Genomic DNA, 24,680 nt, shown 5'->3' with positions numbered 1-24,680 from the left:
AGAGGATTCTGACAACGAGCGTGTGGAGGAAGGTGATTCGTCAGATGATGAGACGGATATTAATCCAGCCGAATGGGCTAGTCAGGATTTTTCTGGTCTGGTCGTATCTGAGGAGGATAGTGTGAGATGGGAGTACAAAGAAAATGAGGTTATTCAGGGAGCGATTTATAATAGAGCAGAAGATATGAAGGAGGCGGTAAAGCATTTTGCAGTGTCACTTCATAGAGAGTTTTGGGTTGCCAAGTCGAACCGATCGCAATATGAAGTTCGGTGTGTTAAGGAAAAAGATGGTTGTCCCTGGAGAGTGCACGCTTATAAGGGAAAATGGAAGGATTACTGGACAGTGTCAATTGTTACCAAGCATACATGTTTTCTACCTGGTGTTCAGAAATACCACAGGAACATTACATGTGCATTTGTTGCATCTGAGATGTATGCGCATGTCATCGATAATCTGACATATAAACCATGGTCAATAATCCGACACATCGAAGAGACATACAAGTATACTATTAGCTATGCCAAGGCATGGAGGGCCAAACAGAAAATAATAGAGATGAGATTTGGAACTTACGAAGCCTCGTATGACAATTTGCCACGCCTGCTTGGTGTTATCGAAGAAAGAAACCCTGGGAGCTCTTACGTAGTGAAGAAATTCTCCTCAATTGAACATCCTGGCAAGAGTGTGCTGCAAAGGGCGTTCTTAGCTCTACATGCATGCAAGATGGCATTCGTGCACTATCGTCCTGTTCTCTGCATTGATGGCACATTCTTGACCGGTCCCCGTCCATCTGCGGACGTTCCTAGGCCGACTCCCCCTCCACACGGAGGTTAGTATTTTTAATGATTTTTTCTACATGCCTCGCACATCTATGTGAGTCGATTGATCCGATTGCTTCAGGGTTTCGTGCACCGTTCAGCACCCCGCCTTCCTCGGCTAGGCCTTTTGTTGTGCCGCCCACAGGTAATTAAAAAAACAACAGTACTTCGACAATCAATTTACATGCAATTTATGTCTTAGCTTACAAGGGTCCCGTTGTCGATGTCTAGGTTTCGCCCAGTTCTCTACGACGCAGGCCGCCCACTTCTCCCAGGCTGCAGGGTCAGCGTCTCAGGCATCTGCGTCGACCTCGCACTCAGCGCAGTTCTGGCAGTACACCGGGACTTCGTCACAGGCACCCGGCACGTCGAGTCAGGGTCCACCACTGCACCATGCTGGGACCTCGTCGGAGTACGGGGTGGCTTCCGCCTTGCTCTTCGACATCACCGACTTCGACTTCGCTTCAGGCTTGACACAGGACGTCATTGGCCCCTCACAGCTGGGAGGCGCACCGCCGGTGCAGATGCAGGACCAGTCGCTGTCCACCCCGCCGCCAGACACTCGTGCTACCCGTGCTGTGCCACCGGATCGTTTCACGTACCCCCAGGACCACGTGCGAGCACAGGGACGGAGGACCAAGCGTGGTCGCGGCGTGGGGCAGGGCCAGTAGCAGACTTCTCTTTGTTTATTTACTTCACATGCTAGTATTGTATGCTTCTGTGATGAATACGTTGTTGTTATTCGGGTTCTCATCCCTGAACTTCACTACTACTTTTTACGACTGCACGATACCTTTCGGCGCATGCACGACTACTTTCTGCCGCACCGATGCAGCCTCCTTTATTCGTGTGCGGTACGACTAATTGCCCGCCATTGCCCGCATACGACCAATGTAACTTTCGGCGCCAATCAAGCGTACCCACCATGCCCCGCGACGTTGACATGTCAGGGATATCACTGCGATTTTTAGTGCCTATATAAGTCGCCTTAACGAGCGAGGCCTCACAATCTTTCATAACTCAGTCACATTCAGTATCCTCTTCCCAACTTGCTTTATTACAAATCCTACCATCTTTCATCAATGCCTAGACGCCTGGGCGTTGAGGACCCGAACTGGCGTAGCGATCCTTGTGTATACCTACTACCACCTTGGTGCCAGCGTCCTCTCTGCCTATGCGGTGACCGATGCCAACTAATGGCTTCGAGGAATCCTGATATTCGAGGAAGGCGCTTTTTTAGGTGCCCTAACTATGACCGTGAGGTATTTTATTATCTGCATATGATTATTCATTCCGTATGGGCAATTGTTTTATTCCTCGTATTACTACTCTATTCGTCAGACCCGCACTACGGCTTGTGCATACATCAAGTGGATCGATATAGAAAATCCCGTTCTCGACCTAACCACTTGTTTACAAGAAGGACGCTGGTATTTCGCATCCAAAAGTACTGAGCAATACTTGCAGAGAAAAGCGGCTTACGAACGACAATGTCGTGAACAACAATGTGACTGGCGGGTGCTAACTATGGCACTCCCTCCATGGGAAGCCCGTCCAAGATGCAGGTGCGGTGATTGTTGTCAGGTTCTTCGTTCCATAAAGCCTACGACATTGGGTCGAAGGTTCTTTGTTTGTCCAAATATTCTTGACGATGATTTCATGGTAAGAATATTTTGATTATCATGAATCCTTATTTTCTCACAACATTTACTAACTTCGCTCGCTTCACATCTATTCTTTCCCCCCAGGAACCACCAAGGAGATGTCAATACAGAGAATGGATAGACACCAGAAGGGTTCTAACTCCACCTAGCCGTGTTGTGCATCTTGAACTACCAGAGCAATACAGGGTTACTAAAGCGCGGTTTGAGAGAGGAGAGGGATCCTCACGTAGGGGTTAGCTATTATCAGACAACTTGGCATATTGAAATTTCTACTGTCATACCTCCTTATCCCATTACTACATCGTCGTTGTGTTCAACTCTTGCACTACCTCCCTCCTAGTTCGAATCTAATATCATCTATGTAACCGCAATGGAAATAGATGTATCATGTTCAAATTCGACTACTATTTCTTCATGTTACATAATTCTCCTTGTTTAAGTGCATATAATGTTTCTACGACCGAGACTGCGATAGGCCTATATCAATTTCGCACACTAATACGTCGAATAAGTTACAAAATAATATTTCACTTAACATATGAAATTGCGAAACAACCAACTTCAATACATTTTTATAACATTATTAACAAGTTTTACCAATAAATACTTCTTTAATTATTATTAACGTAACATAGAAAAATCATTTGGCTGGTAAATTTTGCATCTGGGTCCCTTGCCGCTCTAGCAAAGGGCGGCAAGGGACCTCAATGCAAAAAAGCCAGCCCCTCTCCACACCCCTCGCATCCAATTTTGTATCTCTCCGCGGAGTTGCAACCTTTTTATTTTTATTTTATTTTTTGATATTTTTTTCACGATTAGGAGCACACAAGAACCAACCATAGAAAAACTAAACTCAAATGGACGAAATATATGACATGTGGAATTTTCTAACCCCTCTCCCCTCTAGAGTAGGAGAGAGATGTGCAACTTTTTTATTTTTATTTCATTTTTTTGATATTTTTTCACACTTAGGAGAACACAAGAACCAACCATAGAAAAAAAAACTCAAACGGACAAAATATGTGGCATGTAGAATTTTCCAAAGCTCTACCGAAAAACTTCTCTCCTCAAAAACACAATCTTACAAGCGGAATTTGGAGGTCTTAATATCGCCGAACCCGGCGAAGCCAGAAGAATCGGATGTAACTTTTTCTGTAGATGTCCGTGGATATATTATTTGCCTCATTCCGTGTCCGTAAGATAAAGTTACGCCTGTTTTAATAAATGACACCCGAATGACGTCTATTTTCGGTAGAGATTTAGAAAATTTTACAAGTCACATATTTCGTTTATTTGAGTTTATTTTTTCTACGGTTGATTTAGATTTAAATAAATAATCTTTAATTATTATCAACATATCTGGAAAGAAGCATGTGGCTGTTTTGCATCTGGGACCCTTGCCGCCCTACCCTAGTAGAGGGCGGCAAGAGACCCAGATGCAAAATGCACCAGCCAAATGCTCTAGAGGGCTGGGAAAATTGCATTTAGCCCCTTGCCGCCCCTAAGGGGCTAAATGTAATTTTCCCAGATGGCGGCAGACGGCGGCGCCGTCTGCCACGTCAGCTTGCCGCCCTCTACTGGGGCGGCAAGGTCTATTTCTGTAAATTTTTCCGGCGATAGATTATTTCTGTAAATATTAAAAGAAATAAATTTAAAAATGAAAAAAATTCAGACAAATGGGCTACGCAAGGAGAAATCGTGGGCCTCATGGGCCGCAGCGTGAAGGATAGTCCTTCAGAGACAAGCGGGCTTTACATGGGCCTTGAACCCATGGGCTCAATGTTTCGGCCTATGAAGTAGCCACTGGACAGTAAACGCGGCGTGGCTGCCGTTTTGGCAGCGAAGCGCTATCCACCCAGAGCGGAGCCTTGGCATCCCTACAATGGCGGCACACTCCCACGTCATCCCCTTCCTCTCCCCGGCGGCGACGTCCGCGCGCTGCTCCCCCTACGGCCACCGCCGCCGCGGCCGCGCGGGGCTCCTGCGGTGCGCGGCGGCGGCGGGGCAGGCGGGGTTCTTCACCCGCCTGGGACGCCTCATCCAGGAGAAGGCCAAGAGCGACGTCGAGAAGCTCTTCTCCGGCTTCTCCAAGACCCGCGAGAGCCTCTCCGTCGTCGACGAGCTCCTCACCTACTGGAACCTCGCCGACACCGACCGCGTCCTCGACGAGCTCGAGGAGGCGCGTCCCCTGCTCCACTGCTCTGCATGCTGTTCTCTCCTTCACTGTTCGGCGCTGCTTCTGTCTTCGTTTTTTTTGAATGTTTCCTGCTTGGTCTCGTGCACGCAGGCTCTGCTGGTGTCGGATTTTGGCCCCAAGATTTCGTTCCGGATCGTGGACACTCTACGCGAGGAAATCCGCGATGGCAAGCTCAAGTCTGGGGCTGAGATAAAGGTCATTTCAGTTTCCTCTTAGTGTACATTGACATCGGCATTGTGATTGGTCTGATGATTCATTTTGTCATCTGTGGTGGTTGATTGTGCAGGAAGCGCTGAAAAGGTGTATTCTTGAACTGCTGACGAGCAAAGGCGGCAATCCGGAGCTGCAGCTCGGTTTCAGGTTCTGCTTTCTCCTGAATTCCTGCTCAGTGCCATTTGTTGCTTGCTGTTTGTAATTTGAGCAATGTTGTTCATCGTTATGGCAGAAAGCCGGCAGTTATCATGATTGTGGGAGTGAATGGAGGTGGAAAGACTACCTCATTAGGTACTCCTCTTGCATGCTTGGCTTTGTTAAGCTTAGATGTTTTTGTTCCATTCTGATAGATGGTCAATAAACGGTAACACACTCTCCTATGGTCCTACCCTAGTACCCTACTATATGGACAATTGACATTATGATGATGTTCTAAAGGCACAAAACATGGTTATATAGGCACGCAAGTGCATTTGTGAAGGAAAAAATATTTGGTTATAAAAGCACAATACTGTAATTAGGCCATCACAAGATTATCTCTTATACACCAATGTACTAGTTACTCGAAGTGAATTTATCACGCCTATGTAAGGTATTTTCAGCTCAATGCAAAACTACTTGCATATTAAGCTTGGATTGTGGCATAGCATTGGATTAAGCTTCTGCAGGTTATCTTGTTGCTTTAAAGCTAATATGGTACCTAGATAGTAAGGAGCTCCTCAATATGCAGTTCTGGTTCGGGCATTTTCTACCATCTGCATCTGGCATCACTATTTAGTTTGGAACGTTTTATACAGCATGATGCTTTGAAGTGGAAGATTGATCTTACTCCTTTTTTATGTATTTGTAGGAAAACTTGCTTACAGATTCAAGAATGAAGGAGTGAAGGTGAGGCTATTTTCTAGACATACCCTGGTTTATAGGCTAGATGCATGGGGAATTCAGCTATGTACATATTGCCTCACCACATTCTCTGAACATGTAATATTGTACAATAGATCAAAATAATGAGTTCATGTTCATGCTTTCAACAATAATATAGGTATTGATGGCAGCAGGTGATACCTTCAGAGCAGCAGCTCGTGACCAGCTAGAAGTTTGGGCAGAGAGAACAGGTTCAGAGATTGTTATCGATAATGATAAGAAAGCAAAACCTGCATCAGGTATGATTTTTTGATCTGCCAAGCATTGTGATCACACTCTGTTCTCATAAGGAGGTTAGCTTCTATGTTTCATCTAATTTGACTTGCTTGGTAGTTCTCTCGCAGGCAGTGAAGCGCGGGAAGCGTGAAGGATTTGATCTTGTTCTTTGCGACACGTCAGGACGTATGATTATTTTAGTGACTGAGAGCAGAATATGCATATGTTTGGTGATTTGCTGATTGGTTGAAATGACTTTGTTTCAGCACTTATTTTTCAGGACTTCATACAAATTATGGTCTGATGGAAGAATTGGTTTCCTGCAAGAAAGTCATAGCTAAAGCCCTTCCGGGTGCTCCTAATGTATGCTGTGTTTACATGCAAAGGACTTGATTTTGTGTTGATTGGGTCATTTTGGCATGTGCAGTACTTTTGAGGGCAAGCTTAGAGAAGCACGGTTATGATTCTAATACTTCATAGCGCTCTCATTGTTATTAACTACTAGCATATATTCCTTGCTTAACAGGAGATCTTGCTGGTTCTGGATGGCACGACTGGCTTGAATATGCTACAACAAGCGAGGGAGTTCAATGATGTAATCACCATTTCCTGGTTATTTTGGTACTCCTGATTTTTCTTTTTTTTTTCATCAAGATATAACGAACTCTGTTGGCTTAATGCCAGGTTGTTGGAGTCACAGGATTCGTCCTAACAAAGCTTGATGGAACTGCTCGTGGTGGTTGTGTGGTATACACATATTCCTTGCCATATGCAGTTTATAAACAACAACATTTTAGTGGTTCACCTGAATTTTGTTGTTTGATCTATTGCAGGTTAGCGTTGTAGATGAACTTGGAATTCCAGTAAAGTTTATTGGTGTTGGTGAAGGGATGGAGGATCTTCAGCCTTTTGATGCTGAGGCATTTGTTGAAGCCATTTTTCCTTGAGCTAGGACGCTTTGTTTTTTGAGATGGAGAATTTGAAGTTTCGGAGAGAGCATGTTTGCTTACTTGTACATCATTCTGGTTTTTCACTCCTGTGACAATTTCACTATGTGTCCATCCTGTATTCATGTAATATATATTTGCTAACATGCTAGGAAATTAGAAGCAAAATTTTGGACCATCACAGTTTTGTTCAGTGTTGTGTCACTTCTGGTTTCTCCCATTGATCCTCTGACTGAAGCCTATGCACATGCATGAACAAGTATCTAACAGTTTTGGGCTTAAAATATGCACCATACTGTCACAAGATTTGTTGGGCTTCAAATCAAAACAGCATATAAATTCTGAAAAACAAATTAACCAAAGTTTTACGTGTTCTATGGTAAAAATCAGTAGAATTCTTCAAGTCAGTTTGCAGTCCATTTAACCGCTCATCCTTTCAGCGCGCGGTCGAGATAGGCTGACCATCCCTTAGGTCCTGTACTTTTCTCCAATAAGAGTTGGATAAAGATAAATATTTTCGTGTCACGCTTTTCAAACTGCTAAACGGTGTGTTTCGTGCGAAAACTTTCTATATGAAAGTTGCTCTAAAATATCATATTAATCTATTTTTCAAGTTTGTAATAATTAAAACTCAATCAATCATACGTTAATACCTCATTTTGCGTAAAAAACTTAATCTTCATCTTTAGGAGAAAAGAATATCACCTTAGAGAACACATATGACCCATGATTTCGGCGAATCCCATTTAAGCCCAAATATGCTATCCCGTTCCGGCCAAAAGATGAGTGTCACAAATTCTTACGATGACGGTGCTCCGTGCTCGCATCTAAGGTGCGAAAGGTGCAAGGAAATAGAAAATTAGAAAAAAAATGAGGATCTATGTAGGAATACAATCTAAGTAGAAAATACAATATAGAAATAACCAGTAGAATGCATGTACTTCGTTATGGGATTAAAGGAGAAAATCAAATGTTGTGGAATAATTATATTGCTTATCATTGTAAATATAGAGTATATGAGTATTAATTAGATGTGCATGTTGCAAAAAGTAATCAATGCGACTTTATTGTGGCTTGTGACCATTGTTTATTTTAATCATTCTCATCCACTCCAAAGACCCAAGTTCATCTTTGGTACAGTTGAAAAAAAAAAACTCAGTCCATCACAATTGAAAAGCAGCTCTTTGGCAGCTAGCCCAAGTCTATTCTCTTTCAGCTCTCAAAGGCAAGGAAATTCGAATTTTTCAATGATAAATAGGGGTCCACACGTCAATGATAGGAGTGATAGCGGCAGATTTACTGTCATCACCACTACCAATATTTAAAGTGGTATAGATAAAAAAATTGGATTAAAATTAAGAAATATTGAAAGGAGATCTAAAACATAATGGTGGCAAATGCTAAGGGTCATGGTGGTTGATAGGATTTTTAGAAAGTAAAAAAGGGAACCTCAACAATGACCAGATTTGAAATGAGAATAAAAATGGGGACAACAGACTAATCGTAAAATAGTACAATAACAATGACTAGATTTCTAAAAATATAAAAAGGAAACGCGAAGCTATAAGATCCGATTTTTAAAGGTCTAAATAATACTACCCCCGTCCCAAATAATTGTATTTCTATGATTTAAAATTCGTCCCAAAATAATTGTAATTCTAGAGTACTAATTGCCCCATCAATCATATCTCGTTCAAATTTCTCCCTATTTTACCCTCAACCATCTTCCCACTCTCACATAAACACTATTTAATGAGGGGCACCGTAGTCTTTCTTCTCAAACCTTAATATATGCTAAATAACATAGAATTACAATTATTTTAGGACGGAGGTAGTAATGAATAGTAGCCGTGTCATGGACAAGTAAATAAAAAGCCGACAAAGGAGTAATAGGTGAAGTAAAGACAAAGGAGTAAGGGGTGAAGTAAAGGGTGACGACTGATATAACTTTTAAAAACTATAAAATTAGAAACTAGAGATATTTTTTTAATGCTAAGACAAGAAGATGATTATTTTTTAAAAAATCATGTTTTAAAAAATAAATAATTTTATATGGGTTCTAACCGCACAATACACCCGGCTAGTTTTCTCATAAAAGGAGATTATGGGCAAATTGCAATTATCTAATGGCAGGACTACCAACACGAAGTTTTGATCCTGATAACAAACTTTTCATGTCTTTCCACATTCTTCCAGTAATAATAATACTAGTACATCAAACATTGGGAATCACATCAGTGCCATACTATACAGCTAGTCATAAACATCATACTTCCGAGAGATACCTGGATCTGAATACACCATGCAAAAAGTATATCTCAAATACAACATCAGAGGTTCTTTCAACGTACAGAGTCCTACCGGAAGGGCATTTGCTGCTCATGATACCGCCGTGCTATTGCCAGTTTCCATACTGTTGTTGATTGCGAGAACCACCTTGATTATAGTTCGGGCCTCGACCTGGACCAGATGCACCATAAGGTCCACCCTGTTGATAATTTGGTCCGCCAACACCATAGCCACTGCCACCACCACCCCTCGGACCACCGGCTCCGCCCATGCCACCACCAGGATAAGGGGGAGGACCTCGTCCTTGCTGTGGATATGGGCCACTCCCATAGCCTCCTCCCTGTCCACCGCGGTTCGGATTGTAGCCTCCTTGGTTCCCGCCTTGTGGGTACCTATTAGGGCCTCCAGGTCCTCGCGGCTTTGCATAGTGATGACTTGGGCCAGCTGCCACAGGTGGTGCATTATGCATAGGCTGGCCAGGCCTGATTTGGTGTGGTTGGCCTGGGTTCTGGATTGGAGGCAAACGGGAATGTGGTGGAGGATGCTGCAATTTCTGGCGCTTTGCGGCTTCCTCTGCTTGCCTTTGCTGCTGGCGTTTTTTCTTAGTTTGGAACTCATGAGACGCCTCATACTTTGGCAAGCTGTATCAGATGCAAAGTTATCAGAATTAAGCTAGTTAGCAGCGTGACAAATTTAACCATCATATGTACCTCTTTGGATCACACGGTAAGGGATCAGTCCAGAAATACTCCGCGTCAAGTGCATCTTTTGCCGATATCCTCTGTATAACCAAAATGATTGTCAATATATAGAACAAAAAGCAAACAGAAACGATAAGTGACACGTCTGAAAAGTCACAACTGGTTAATGCAGCATACCTGTGATGGATCCAAAGTTAACATCTTCTCTAAAAGATCCAGCGCGTGCCGATCAAAGCTGCAAATATGTAAAACAGTGAACATCAATGGCAAGACGAAAGCTGCATAAGAAAAACATTGCCAAGCATAGCACTCACTGCTTAAAGGACTCTTTAACCCGTCTCTTCATTGGTCGTTGAGGCTTGAAATTGTTGTACCATGGCATTTTTGTGACACCAGGCCAGATTAACTCATCGGGCGTACCACAAAGCTCAAAAATTTTAGACAGTTGCTCTGGCTGCAGTAATAGCATAAAATCAGATGAGGTTAGGAGTTATAACTATTGCATGGACAAACAATGTGCAGTGCATGTAATCAATGCGTAGGGGAAACGGTTTTACAAAATTAAATCAAGACTGCATCTGCATGATAACTGACAGTTCAATTTTCCAATCCCCAAAATGGGGGAAGAAACAATAAACATGTATCAGCACAAATAATGCACTAAGGAGGGAAATGAAAAACTAAAATGCAACGGCACTTCAGTTATCCAATTGATAGCTCAAAGCTTCAAGATGCAATACCTCATTCTTTCCTGTCAATATTGGCTTTCCATTGAGAAGCTCAGCAAAAATACAACCCACTGACCACATGTCAACGGCTGGACCATACCTCGTGCTCCCGAGTAACAACTCAGGAGGTCTGCATACACAAATAAGAGAGAGAGAACAATGAAAATAAAGTAAGAGAAATATGAATGGAAGAACCTCCTCATGGGAAGTTTCCATACCTATACCACAAAGTGATCACACGGTTTGTTAAGTTTCCATTGTGGTCACTTGAGAATGATCTTGCAAGGCCAAAATCAGCAAGCTTCAAGTTACCCTCATTGTCTATCAAGAGGTTAGATCCTGCAAGAAAGAACGAATACAACATATTAGTTCAGGGAAAAAACTGATATACATGCAAGAAGTAGGAACAAACAAGATATCTCTAAAGAAGGAACCTTTAATATCTCTATGCAGCACTTGATTAACATGGCAATAGTGCAGGCCTGTAAGTAGCTGCCTCATGTAACACTGGGACGATAGAAGATCACACATCAGAAGATCAGTCTGTCATAACAAAATATATCACATCCAAACAAGAACAAATCACACAAACAGGTGGTTCTACCTTAATCTGAGGCACAGTGAACCGCATCCCAGGCCTATCTGCAAGCCCAGTAAGATCATGATCCATGTACTCAAAGACCATGTAGATGCTCCCCTTGTACTTGTTACCCTCGACTATTTCAACAAGATGACAATGCATCAGACATTACAACCTAGAACCACTCCCACAAACCAAGGAATTGCAGGAATAAAATGTGCCATACTTGGCTTCCCTTGCTCATCTCGCTCTGGGCCTGAAAAGGCATATAGTTTCCAAATTCAATTAGCACCAAAAATGGACTCGGTTCTGATACATCAAAACCAACCGTGCTTGCGACGATGAAACTAACCTGGAGAGGTGACGATCTCCTTGAGTTGGATAACGTTCTGGTGGTGGAGCTTCTTCAAAATCTTGATCTCGCGTATGGCCGTGATGGGGAACTGCGCCGAGGCAATCAGCAACACGTCATCAGAGAGGAAAAATTGGAAGAAGGGGCGGAGAAAAAAAAGGGGGGGGGGGGGGGGGGGGGGAATTCATACGCCTTCGCGCTCGTTGTCCATGCGGATCTTCTTGAGCGCGACGATCTCGTTCGTCTCCGTCTCCTTGGCCATGTAAACTTGCCTAAACAACGGGCGAGCGAGAGAGAATCCAATCAGACGAGCAATCCCCCTCGATTCATGGCTAGGGTTTGAGCGAAATGTTTTTACCCGTAGGTGCCCTCGCCGATCTGCTCGAGCTTCTCGAAGCAGTCGACGCTGCGGGAGCCCCACGAGGGGGACTCGTCGAGGTTGAGCTGGCCGGGCGCCGCCACCGCCATGGCCGCCGGAACCGAGCGAGGCTGACCCCCTCCTCCTCCTTCCTCCTCTCGACGCCTGAGCTGAAGCTGCGTGGTGTGCTAGCTAACCCTAGCTAAGCCGCAAGGTTGGTTTGGACCCGAAGTCGCTGAGTCGGACTCCCTCCGCGTCTAGACCTGTCTGACTGAGTCGGAAAAGCAGAAAGAGCACAACTATATTACTACTATTTTTTTTCCTTACTAAATTTTTTACTTAGGTAGATGAGTTATAAAAATTCTAGATGCACTCACAGCATTACTAAGGTTGTGTTTCAGAGGAGAAAAAAAGAGAAGTTTAAGAAGATATGTAAAATAAGGTGAGCTATTAGAACAGGTACAATAGCAGACTATTAGCAAGCTATAAACATATTTTAATGAGATAAAAGATGATAGAGAAGAGAAGCGGGCTACAGATATGTAGCCAGCTGCAGCACGGATTCCAAGACGTAGTGTGTGTATAAATTGGCTATATATGGTGAGACCATATATAAAGAGTATAGTAATCAACTATTGTATGAATTGGCTATTAGATTAACTATATATGAATTGGAGCTAGTAGTGGGCTATACTATTAAACTTGCTCTTAGCGCATGATTAATTGAGTGTTAACTATTTCAAATATAAAAATAGATTAATATGATTTTTAAAGCAATTTTTTAATTTTTTTAAAAAACACATCGTTTAGTAGTTCAGGAAGCATGCGCGTGAAGAACGAGAGAAATCTCCTCTTAATCTCTTGCTACTGAACGCAGCCTAAGAATTTGCAAATTTGCCACCGTTTTTTTCAATTTTGCAAGTATGCCACTCGAATGACAGTTCTAATTGCATTTTTGCAATTTTTTAGTGGCGGTTTTGCAATAACGATTAAAAGTAGTAGTAAATTTGCAATTACCCCATGGTAAGAAAGAGTTAGTACTAATTTAGTAAGAAAAAGTGTGTCTGTATAGGCTTTTCCATGTAAGAAATGGATAAAAGGGCCTTGGTCTAAGTTGGGTAAATTTAAAGATATTTTCGAATCAAATTGTATAAAAACACGCTAAAAAACACATTCCATAATTTTACGTGTAGTTCATAGAGACAGACAGTGCGATGATACACGTCAGGGGTGAAAAACTTTATCGTATCACATCGGTTATACGGATACACATTTAAAGTATTAAACGTAGTCTAATAACAAAACAAATTACAGAATACGCCTGTAAACTGTGAGACAAATTTTTTAAGCCTAATTAATCCGTCATTAGCAAATATTTATTGTAGCACCACATTGTCAAATTATGAAGCAATTAGGCTTAACGGATTCGTCTCGCAAATTAGTTGCAATCTGTGCAATTAGTTATTTTTTAACTTATATTTAATACTTTATGCAAGTATTTAAACGTTTGACGTGACACGGTGAAAAATTTTAGGGTAGGACCTAAACCGAGCTTGCTCTACACTTCAACAGGATGAAATGTCATAATTCGGAGTTGTATTCTTTAGAAAAAAAAATCAATTTGGATCTGTATGGCTCTGGATGTAAACTGTGCAAAAGTAATGAGTAAACCTGATTGACAACGCCAGCCAAATGACAGCATATTGTCCGGCTTGTGGATGACTCAAACAAACAAGTCAAAATTTCACCTGCGTATAAATTGTAATACAACACTGAAGGGGCATTACAACACTGAAGGGATGCCCCCTAGATCAATAGTTTCGTATGATTCAATCCACCCACAAGTCAAAATTTTAATGTACAACTAGGTGGATTCTCAATCGACACCACTGCTCTCTTTTACTAACGCAGACTGCGCATTCCCTGAAGTGAAGATTTGCTCCTTTTAACTGACGCAGATTCCCTGAAGAATTGCTCCTTTTAGCCAGCTACCTTCTCTATCGCAGTTCTCAAAAGGTGCATGCAAATTTCAAGGTCCCGGCATGGACTCAACTAAAGGACCTGACCTTGCCGGTGAAAGATATGAGGCTAACAAGAAGCGTTTATGCAGCTTGATAGCTGGATGGTGCAAATGACAGCCTTGGCTTTCATGTTGTTGCTGCAGTTCTAGGCTTCTTGAATCTAGAAGAGCGATCAGATGCTTTACCCCCACGATTTTGTGTCTTGTCGAACTTACCAGTTCTGTTTCTTTTGTTGAAACCTTGAGGTTTGTCGCCCTTGGTATTTTGGCCATTTCCTGGCCGTGGTTCAGATTTGGATTTGAAATTAGTTCTATCACCATTGCGGCCTGATGGTTTGCTTCGTTGGCTTTTCACACCAGGAGAGCGAGCATTCCTGGCCCCTTTAACGAAGAATTCCTTCTTTCCAGCTGGCAAACTCCTCGATGGCGCCCGAGTGTGTGTTCCCTCTTGTCCAGTTCCAACATCAGAATCAGACCGTTTTCTTCTGCATACATACGAATTCATAAAACATACAATTAACTACTATTAACATGTAATGGTAAGGGGGGAAGGGAAATTAGCTAAGTGCTGCAGGCTAACCTCTTAGCAGCATGTTGCGTCGGTTGTTGTGCCTCAGACTCTGCGCCATCTGCTGGATTATGATTTCCCTTGTGGCCCTGCAAGTTGCAAGAATGAGAGCCGTTCAAGGAACTGTCCAGAATCCAAATCAGTTGCCTCAAGAAAATATTGAGTTCAATATCAGAGTTGTCTTAGGCTGAATTTCAGAAGTACCGAGATATGCCTTTGTAACTAGGATGTACATCAGTTTCAAAAATAAATCATGCAAAGGTACAAGTTCATATTGTCGAAGGATGCAGTTTTTGTAACATTGTAACCCAAACAAGAAATTATGTTGGGGGGAGGGGAAAAGTATTACCAAACTTCTTAAACGCACACAGTTCTTCTCTATTCCTCTCTTTAAGGGCGGTCAAAGTAAAGAAACATGGCTCATTGCTACACAAATTTAGCTTAATACTGCATTTAAGGATAATCCAGTTGAACCACACATTTGATAACATGCTAACCAGTCCATACATCAGGATCAAGAGTGAAGTAAAGCCTCAACATTACAAGAGGTGGGTTAAATAGGTCCTTAAAACAAAAAAAAAAAACTTGCTCCTTGATGTGTGTATGTTATGCTACAATTAATGCAAACGTTTGTGAGATCACATACCAGAAATAGCTTTGCATAGTAAATTATGATTAAAGATTGTGCTAATTTATTACTTCGTTGGTTTGCTGTCTTTCCTTCAGACAGTAGCCAATAGTCATGTAATCATCATCCCTTAGATCAAGCATTGACTTTATAGCTTATGCAGTCTGTACTAAACTTTCCTGTGCAGCTGTACTAAACTTTTTCATATTAATTAAGGAATGAGAAGCTCTCCAAAATGGGTCAGTTGACCTCCCCACATTGTAGTGTTGTATACTATAAAAGTAGGCCAAGAAGCCCAAATAAAGTAAAATTTTGAAGAAATTGACCCTATAAAGCATTTATATTTATATTCGATAAATGTGCGTCAGTAATTGACCTGGAGCACCAGCGGCTAATTGCGTATTGGCTAAATTCACTATAGCTACTAGTTTCCCAAGCTAGACCAAGCAAGTAAAGGGAATCTGACCTCTTCAACGCTTCTAACAAAAGCCTTGTACTTTTCAGGTGTAACTAAGTCGATAGCATCAAAGCCACATTTCCTAATCAGTATTTCCATTATTAACACAACCTGCAAATTAAATATCAGAGCAACACAATGTCATATTAATTACCCTTAAGAAAAATAAGATTGAATGGGAAAAAAGACACAGGATAATTTTACTGACTAACCTTTCCTTTGAAATGGTGTTTTGTAACAGACGACCATGGTAATATGCCGCTCATGATATCTGCTTGCAATTCCAACAGTTTTTCTGAATGCAATGATGTTACCAACACCTTTACAAAGCCCAAAGATGCCTAAAACATGTAGGATTGAACCGATTTAACTCTCAATAATATGAAAACAATTAAGAGAGGCACACAATTAAACATTACTCACCTTGATTACTTCAATAGCTTTATGCTTCAGCAAAACTAAAACTGATGGTATCAGATTTGGAACTTCCAAGCAAAAGTTAGCATCATTGTATATAAGCAGCGATAGTGCAGCTATTGCCCCACTCACTATGTGTGGAGCTGGACTTGAAAGATATCCCATCACCTGAAAAATAACAAGATTTTAAATCAACTCCAAGTTTGAACTATAAAAATCTTACAGCATTAAATACACAGATGGTTGATTGTAAATCAATTCCAAGTTCAACAAGGAAAGTCCTGCATATTAGACATGTAAATGATCTTCCTATGAACTTCCCATATGAAATTATATTGCTTGTTTTTCACGAAAATGGTACTGCTAACTCAAAATAAAGTTGTCGAAATGGTACTGCTAACTCAAAATAAAGTTGTGCCATATTGATATCACAACTTTACAGATAATTCTTAGTACTAGTATATATTATGGACACATTCTTTAATAAAAAAAAACATTACGCATGACAAGTCTCTAGCATGTACTGATTGGGCATGACAAATCTGTCATGTGGTGCTAAAGCAACAAAACAGGAAACAGTTTGCATGATCTCAACTCCTAACATGGTAAACTGCAAGCAAAGCAACTATAACTCTCAGGTCCTCAGGACACAAGTAAAACTCTGGCCTCACATTTAAAACTGATGACTAAAACAAATTCCAATAAAAGTCTAGTCTTCTAGGTCAGTAAGTTATTGGCAGAAAATCATTGTAATGATCCTAGGGCTTGAGGCTCTCTCAGATATAACTAATTAGATATACACTCAAAAGCTTGGCAGCTGCGAATTGTTAATCCTTTGTACATTGGAGTCTGAGAGAGTTTTTCTACAAGCTGAATGCACTAAGCAATTCATAAGGATGAGAGGACCTAGTGGTACAACTCTTCAGATTACATAGACATTAAGTTCAAACAATAGAAATGGAGAACATGTTCCCAGATTTCCTTCATGAAAAGCAAAATGATTCTTTTAGGTGTTATGATAAGGATATGATTTTTTTTTAAAAAAAAGAAGTATTTGCATCCCTCTGACAAGGTAACTTCACCAATTATGCCAGATAAAATCATAAAACATAAGGGATACCTTCAGAGCAGAGAGAACTTTTCTTTAACATACCATTGTGAATAGTCGTTGAAGATCTGAATCTTCACTGTTTGACTCAGAGCTTCTCAAGCTATTACTAATAGCCAGGAGTACATCATATGCCAATCTTCTACTTTCCTTCTTGGACTGCATACGGAGAAAAGGTGGGTCAGGATAAAATAAAGCAGATGATGACAGCAGGGCAAGAACAATTGTCATCAGTGGTCGTGTGTATATTTTAAGAACCTCGCTTTTAAGTTTTTGAAAGAGGAAAACTATCCATCTAATAGCAAAAGGCTTGTGACTGACATGATATATCCTCCTGATACATAATTGGTAACTGATAAAAAAAGGTAGGGAATAAACCTTCAACGCGACTATTAACTCGTTTAGAATCAGGAACGCCTTCTTGCTCATGTTCTCTTCATTAGCCTTACAACGCAGAAAAGAAGTCAGACAAACATACATTACATAAATATACAAGCAGGATTGGTAAAATCAAACCAAAATAGCATAGAACTAGACTATAGGTACACATCATAGACAAGGTGGGATAAATGCCATCAAAGTGTTGATGGTTCAATACTCTCTTTGCAGTAGACTCATCCAATCCAGAAGACATCCGAACTAATCCATTATGTTATTATAATCAGTTCAAAGAAATATTTATAGATGTACAATGCACCTCTAGCTACCACAGATATTGTAGTGCTTTGATATTTTCTAGTCGTGTGTTTATTACAGTTATAGCAATTACATACATTCTAGAGGTCTACTTTCTGTGCAATTTAAGTTGAATAGTTCTGAGCATTTAAATTACTAGACATATAAAATTTTGCTGCTTTGAAGTAGATGTGAACAAATTGTTTAATTACTTAACTGAAATTTCAATGTATGGATATTATATTAGCACCAAGTAGGATATAATTTACATGTTTATGCGCGAACAGTACAAATTGACTAAACAACAAAACTCTCCAAGTACTAAACATGACATGCAGGCAGAACAACATGTTCTTTTGCTACAACAGATGCTTTCTATTCAGGGCAAACAAGGTGTGAGGCTTTGGCTTCTGCACAATGGTTCAGAGATCAACATAGAACAACCTTGAAATTCCACAATCCAAGTCATCAAAAAGGAAAGATCTAGATAATGTGCTACATCAAAGATTATTGCAAGAGGGGGGGAAACCTGTCAAACCTACCTTAATCATGTGAACCAACAAATACTGGTAGCATAATAATTGGCCTTCTAAAACTTCATTATCCAAGTCTGCCTTTATTCCATGAAGAAGCATCATTATTTCATCCAACCGAGCCAAAGAATATTCATTGTGTTCCTGAAAAAAAGAAGAAAGGGATGGTGGCTAATAAGAAAAAGCATAGTCATAAAAATTACGCAAGAGGGTCCCACACAGTCATACTGACCTTCAAAATTATGCTTAGAGCAAATAGAGCTTTGCCCTCACAAGGTTGCTTGTTGTTCTGTGAAGAACAGATAAACTGGTATGAGCATGAATGCTCCGATAAGAGTTGGGTTAACAAGAGAACAAATTAATAAGCTGTACCAGTAAAGAAGATTTGACAAATCCAAAAAGCAAATCAAGCAGATCCTCGTCAGCAGCTTCAGCGAATGTCGAAATAAGTTCCATTACAAGAGACCTACACAAGTAGAGTTACAATCATACCATGTATAATACACACACGCTAGCAGAAAGTAACCATGTGTGAATCAATACATGATGACGGAAATAATCATATAGTCCCACCATTGAAAAATGTAGGGCATGCAATTTGAATAGGTTTGTTGATAAATATCATCGCATTTCCCTAACATTAATAGGAGTAATTGCTTATATGGTTCAAACCAAAAAGAATTAAAAAGGTACCGCTGAGAGCCAGGCAAGTTTGATGTTTTATGTTCTTTTTCTACAGAATGAGTAACCTACATTGAAAACAAACATCATAGATGCATAAAGGAATAATAGCAGACCTCTTTTTATTTTTCTCCTCATCTACATCAGTACCCTCTTCATCCTTCTTGTCTACCTCATTAGTTTGGCATTCAATATTCTCTTGCTCTGACTGAGTATCTTCTAAACCAAATCTTTTAACCAGTGAAAGGAAAAGGTTGCAAATGTTCGTGCTACCAGAAAGTTGAGCCAAACATCTCAATGCATCCTGCAAGAAGACAAAGATGATACGATAAAATATTGTGCAATATGTAGTCTAAAAACTAATGTTGTTTTCAGGGATAAATAGAAGGTGTGCTAGAGCAAAGGGTACATAACCTAATTTACTGACACAACTAGTACAGCTCAACCTCTCCCAGGTACAAACAGCTAAGGAAGTTGGAGAAATCATGTATTCAAGGTAAAACTGTATTTTGTTAATATACACTACAAGAATACAGTGCATCAAAGTATCAAACCAACTGTAACAAGTATTCAGTGCCATTGGACTGAGCCATTCATGGGCACACCGTGCACATGGATATGGAATAACCAACTGGACCAGGATATTAATCTCTCAGACATTTTTCACTTGGTATTTGCTATTTAGTCATTTGAGTGCGCCTTGCTGAGAAGAAATAAGGTTGTGGTTCCTTTTCTTATGTATTGATAATAATATGCAAAAGTGCATTTATAAAATTTACTTATATAACTCATCCCTGATACACCTTTATTGGTTTTATCTATATCAACCAAACATGGTTAAATGATAGTAAAAAAGTACAAACACAACAAAATAACCATGTTCTACTAATATAATCTCTCTTTAATTGTGTAGGGCACAGCCTGCAGCAGTCAATATTGGGCTGCATCAAGCGGCGTTAAGCCTTTCTCAAGTTTGTGACACAAAACCTCATTTAAATCAGTGGTACTCTAATGTGCATAGATCAATCAAACTTCAAATGCCAAATAATAGAAAATACAGTAATGTTTCAATATGTGAGTCCGTCCGTGACTGATTTAAGTAGGGGTTTTTTAGACTTAATTGGTTTGAAGACATCTAACATGCTCATCAACTGATAATAATTAGAAATATTAAGTGACACACCTTCAAATGAGAACGCTTCTCTGGTGAAGAATCTAGAAAATAATCTGTGACAGTAGAAAGAAGATCCACAGAATGTGATGCCAGAACTTTCATGTTCTTACGAGCATCTTTTTTAGAGCACCTCTCAAAGCTTGGGCAGCTTAAGTTAATAATTTTCGAGGAGAACAAAGTAGAAAGCTCCACATATATTTCTCTGTTTTGCTCACTGCTACTTAATCTTCTAGTTCCATCTACAAGTTGCTGAGAAAAATAAAACATGTTGTCTGAGAGAAGACATGGAGCAGCCTTGTAGTTCGAAATTCCAGAAAGAAAATGAGTATAGATAAGATAAGAAAAATGCAGTATATCTGTAAATGAAAACTGCACCTGCAGGGCTTTAACAGCGGATTTGTACAGATACTTGTCACATTTCAACATCTCTAGTAGCAACTTGGATAGAGAACCGAAATTCTGACATATATCAACTGGGTAGCGGCAGAAGGCAGGAAGCAAATTCCACAGCTGATTGGAACATGATTTCAAGTCTTCACATTTCCGTGCTGACTTGGCTGAAGTTAAAGCAGAAGGTTAGGAAATCATGTTGCGTATGTATTTAAGACCTAATGAATTGGCTTTACCTACCCATGTTAGAAGCTTGTTGTACAGATTCTGCTAGAGGTACAATGCGCTCTAGGAATTGTTGTGGTGAGGCCCCATAGATATACTTATCTAAAATGGGCAGAAGCCAAGTATTTGAGCATGTTAGCCGGTCCTCATCAAAACCTATTGGAATTAGTGAAAGGATTTTATCTGGCCCCAAAGCAATGACAGCTGCCCCAATGCACTCTTCAACCTGAAAACACGACAAGTTAAATGAAATTTCAATAATTCAATGCTCAAGCCTTTTTCAGTTATGATATGACTACAATAATCTTATAAACTTCTCGTTTTTATTCTGTACTTAAACTTTCACAGGCATTATGGCTCTAGCTTCCTATTTGGAGTGAAAGTTTCTGAGGTCTGGATTCTCCCATGGGAGGAACTGAAACATAAGCATTGCCATGAAATAGTTTCAATGCTCATGTACATGGTATATGTACGCAGTACACACAAAGAAGCAAATAGATGCTCTATCTTTGATGTGAGAACAATCAAGAAATAAACTTACATTCTTCCGCTCTGATTCTTTGTCTGTTTTCGCAGCGATTTGTGACAATGTAAGTATTATATTTTTCATAAAGGCATACGAACTCTCCCCTGGAGAAGAACCAAACAATATAGATGAGTTAATTAAGCAAATGAATCATAAAAGGCAGGCAATATCATACATCAAAAAAGTCGACCAATGTATGACAATATAGAAAGTCAAAAGGTACTGGGAGAGTGTGTCAATATTTCATGTCTAAATTAGCTTTGTAGGTACTTGCACTAGTAAATACTCCCTCCATTTCAAGATATAAGCATTTCTAGGTGTTTTAGCAAAGATTAAGGTTTGAGTAGAAAAGACCATGCCCCTTATTAAATGAGGTATGTTTGGGGGTAATATGGGAAGAAAATTGAATGAGTGGTTGATGGGACAAGTAATATTCTAGGAGTGCTTATATTTTGGTAAAATTTCAAATGCTACGAGTGCTTATATTTTGGAACAAAGGGAGCGGTAAACAATTTTTTTTTTAGTTTTTTGTGGTGCAAGATGTGATTATTTATAATCAACATACATATTTTACGAAATGGTGCATGCTGGAATTCACATGAGATAGAATAAATGGTATCTAGTGTTTCATGTATAGATTATAGAGAATATGTATATACTCCCTCTGTTTCATATTATAAGACTTTCTAGCATTGCCCATATTCATATAGATATATATGTGTCTAGATTCATTAACATCTATATGAATGTGAGCAATGCTAGAAAGACTTATAATATGAAACGGAGGAAGTAAAAATTAGAGGTACCTACTGTTTCATGTATAACAAATTGTCCTTTACAGAGAAGGTTATTACTTCTACAGTTCTAGTCTTCTACATATTCTCGAATGGTTATTATATACACTGGTACAGTTATAGGCAAAAGATACTTTACTGAAATTATTGAAGCCATACCAAGTTTCAGAAACAAAACCAAGGCCGTTGTTAAGATACTATTGGGAGGAGAAGCACATGCGCAAAGCATGTTATTAATCGATGAACAGATTGATTTAACAGCAGCCGCATCACTTAAGCTCTCATAATCACGATCGCATAACTGTGATCCAGTCAAAATAATATTCCGGTCAATATGAGAATCAATACAGTCTTGTAGCAGTCCTGCTATATCTTCAGAACATTTTCTGTCCAGAATCAGGTATCCTGCCCATTTCAAAATTTTACCAAGTTAGCTCTGGTACTGTTATCCATTACAATACATATAATGAACTAGATGACACCCCACACATTGCAGCAGGATATTGTTCTGTGCAATGCAGTTGCAAAATTCCAATACACACACACACACAAAATATTATGGACTGATTTGAATTGTAAAAGCACCATCCAAGGGTGTTAATAAAAGGATGAGGCCATGACTTTTTATAGAAATAACTACACTAAGTGACTCAATGAATATTGAGATATATGCTAATCAATGAGAGAGAGTAACTACGGAATGGATGGTTGTGATTAAGCATGAAGATGATCCAATGCCTCTTGTTTTGGTGGGTGATGTAGCTCAATGCATGTTGACCTATTGGTTCCAACCATATATGATATATAGACAAGACAATGTCTAAATACACTTATCAGAACAATAGCAGTAAACTAAATCCACCAAAATGGGTTGATCCGCAGGAATACCAACTCTTATCTGATAAACATAAGTATTCATTAGAAGAAAGGCAGCATACAACATTAGCATGTGGTAACTCAAAGTTAGTTAACTGTCGTTGTCAAGAAAGAGCAAAGAGATAAGTTTTTTCCCCCTCAGATGCACCAGTGCAAAATGGAACTGGAGGAAACATGTTTGAGGACCATAGGTTCAACGTGCCCCATCAATGATAACCATAATAACTCAAACACAAGTATGTCAACTGAAAACTCGTAAAAGAAGCATTATCATATTGAAATATTGACAGGTGAAACTGTAGATGCACAGACCTGAAACTGCCTCAAATGCAGATGGAAGAACCTCCATCCACAAATTTGGTCGACCAACTAGTTTCGCCAAGCAATTTTTCATCAGCTTCAATGCTGCGACAATGGTATCATCAGGCTTCTTTTCATCATAATGCAGGTATGCCAACAACAATGGGATAAGATTCACCAAGTCTGACTCAACATTCTCAGCCTTCAGATGGTCCAACAAGGTCTCCATAAGCTTCAAGACATGCCTTGTAAGTGGACTAAAACAAGGGGTTAACAGCTGATAAACTTCTGAAAACACAGTCTTCATTGCCTTCTTTGATAGGTATGGAACTACAACAACCATTGCACTTAGCATATTTGCAGCCTCCATCTCCTTACCCTCAGAAGCATCTGAATTCAAATTGACATGATTTTTCACAGATGCAATGTGCTTATCAAACATGCCAATTGCAGCATTACTAACTTTCTTCCCACAACCACATTGTTTCAAGTGCGCAAATAGCTTCTCCACACTCTCCTGTGCACACCTTCGAACCTACCAAGCAAAGAGTGACAACCACATGAGCATGGTCCTCAAGTATGTGTGGCAAAAGCTCTTAGCGTCCTCACCTTGGCCCGCTGGTCGACGGAAGCAGCAAGGAGAGCCTCCAGAGGAGAGGCCACAGAGCCCCAATCGGCTGCAGCGTCGACATGGAAAGCCAAATGGCCAAGGGACTTGACCACCGAGCGCACGGTGCCGGTGGGTAGCTGGGATGCATCGGGCGAGGAGAGGAAGACGGCGAGCGCTGAGGCAGATTCGGAGGCGGACGCTGGCGGGAGAGACGAAGGGGACGAGGGGATATTGGGCAGGAGGATGACGAGGAGGGAGGCAAGGGCGGAAGCGGCGGCGGGGTCAGCCGAGCCGGCGGCTTGGAGGGCCGAGATGGCGGCGGGGAGGTAGGATGCTGGCGTCACGGGGAGGCCGTCGTCGACGAGAATGGAGCGTATGGCGGCGGCGGAGGCGAGGAGGTGGCGGTGCTGCGGGGCGGTGGAGCGGCCGTAGCGCGCGGTGAGGGCGGCGCAGACGTCACCCGAGAAGGCCTCGAGAGGGAGCGGGGCTTGGGAGGGCTCGTCGGCGTCGACTTCGGCGGCGGCGTCGGCGGCGGCGGGCTTCTGCTTCCGCTTCATGGCCGACGACGCGACACACCGGCCGGAGAAGGGTTTTGGAGGCGGCGGCGGCGGCGGCGGCGGAGTTGATTTACCTGCTCTAGGGTTTAAAGTATGAGACTATTATACCCCTGTTCTTCTGGGTTAATTACAGTATTGCCTTCACGTTCTCCC

The 24,680-nt window shown here is 40.9% G+C and overlaps 2 protein-coding genes across 2 annotated transcripts; one reads left to right on the top strand and one right to left on the bottom strand.

Annotated features, from left to right (window-relative positions):
* The first annotated feature begins 4,319 nt into the window (after positions 1–4,319).
* Positions 4,320–7,158, top strand: LOC127765387 (cell division protein FtsY homolog, chloroplastic). Its single transcript, XM_052290278.1, has 11 exons — positions 4,320–4,662; positions 4,771–4,875; positions 4,967–5,040; positions 5,126–5,184; positions 5,744–5,781; positions 5,936–6,056; positions 6,151–6,219; positions 6,314–6,396; positions 6,560–6,628; positions 6,718–6,780; positions 6,867–7,158. Exons 1-11 carry the CDS (start codon positions 4,366–4,368, stop codon positions 6,978–6,980), a joined length of 1,092 nt encoding a protein of 363 aa, XP_052146238.1. The 5' UTR covers positions 4,320–4,365; the 3' UTR covers positions 6,981–7,158.
* A 1,971-nt stretch (positions 7,159–9,129) lies between these two features.
* LOC127760063 (ribosomal RNA-processing protein 12-like) lies at positions 9,130–24,573 on the bottom strand. The gene is made up of 30 exons (XM_052284276.1): positions 23,970–24,573; positions 23,373–23,895; positions 22,344–22,589; positions 21,406–21,494; positions 20,880–21,090; positions 20,625–20,806; positions 20,259–20,498; positions 19,192–19,379; positions 18,767–18,860; positions 18,627–18,683; positions 18,404–18,538; positions 17,565–17,630; positions 17,232–17,345; positions 16,085–16,246; positions 15,874–16,002; positions 15,671–15,772; positions 14,589–14,665; positions 14,139–14,493; positions 11,989–12,176; positions 11,821–11,902; positions 11,631–11,721; positions 11,505–11,534; positions 11,303–11,415; positions 11,133–11,205; positions 10,917–11,037; positions 10,711–10,828; positions 10,285–10,424; positions 10,148–10,205; positions 9,980–10,050; positions 9,130–9,910 (listed from the first exon to the last, which is right to left on the bottom strand). The coding sequence occupies exons 1-30, from the start codon at positions 24,525–24,527 to the stop codon at positions 9,376–9,378; spliced, it is 5,148 nt and encodes a 1,715-aa protein (XP_052140236.1). The 5' UTR covers positions 24,528–24,573; the 3' UTR covers positions 9,130–9,375.
* Positions 24,574–24,680: the final 107 nt, after the last annotated feature.

This window comes from Oryza glaberrima, chromosome 1 (genome assembly GCF_000147395.1).
Source record: "Oryza glaberrima chromosome 1, OglaRS2, whole genome shotgun sequence".
Lineage (NCBI taxonomy): Eukaryota > Viridiplantae > Streptophyta > Magnoliopsida > Poales > Poaceae > Oryza > Oryza glaberrima.
This window is presented reverse-complemented; position numbering and strand designations above follow the sequence as displayed.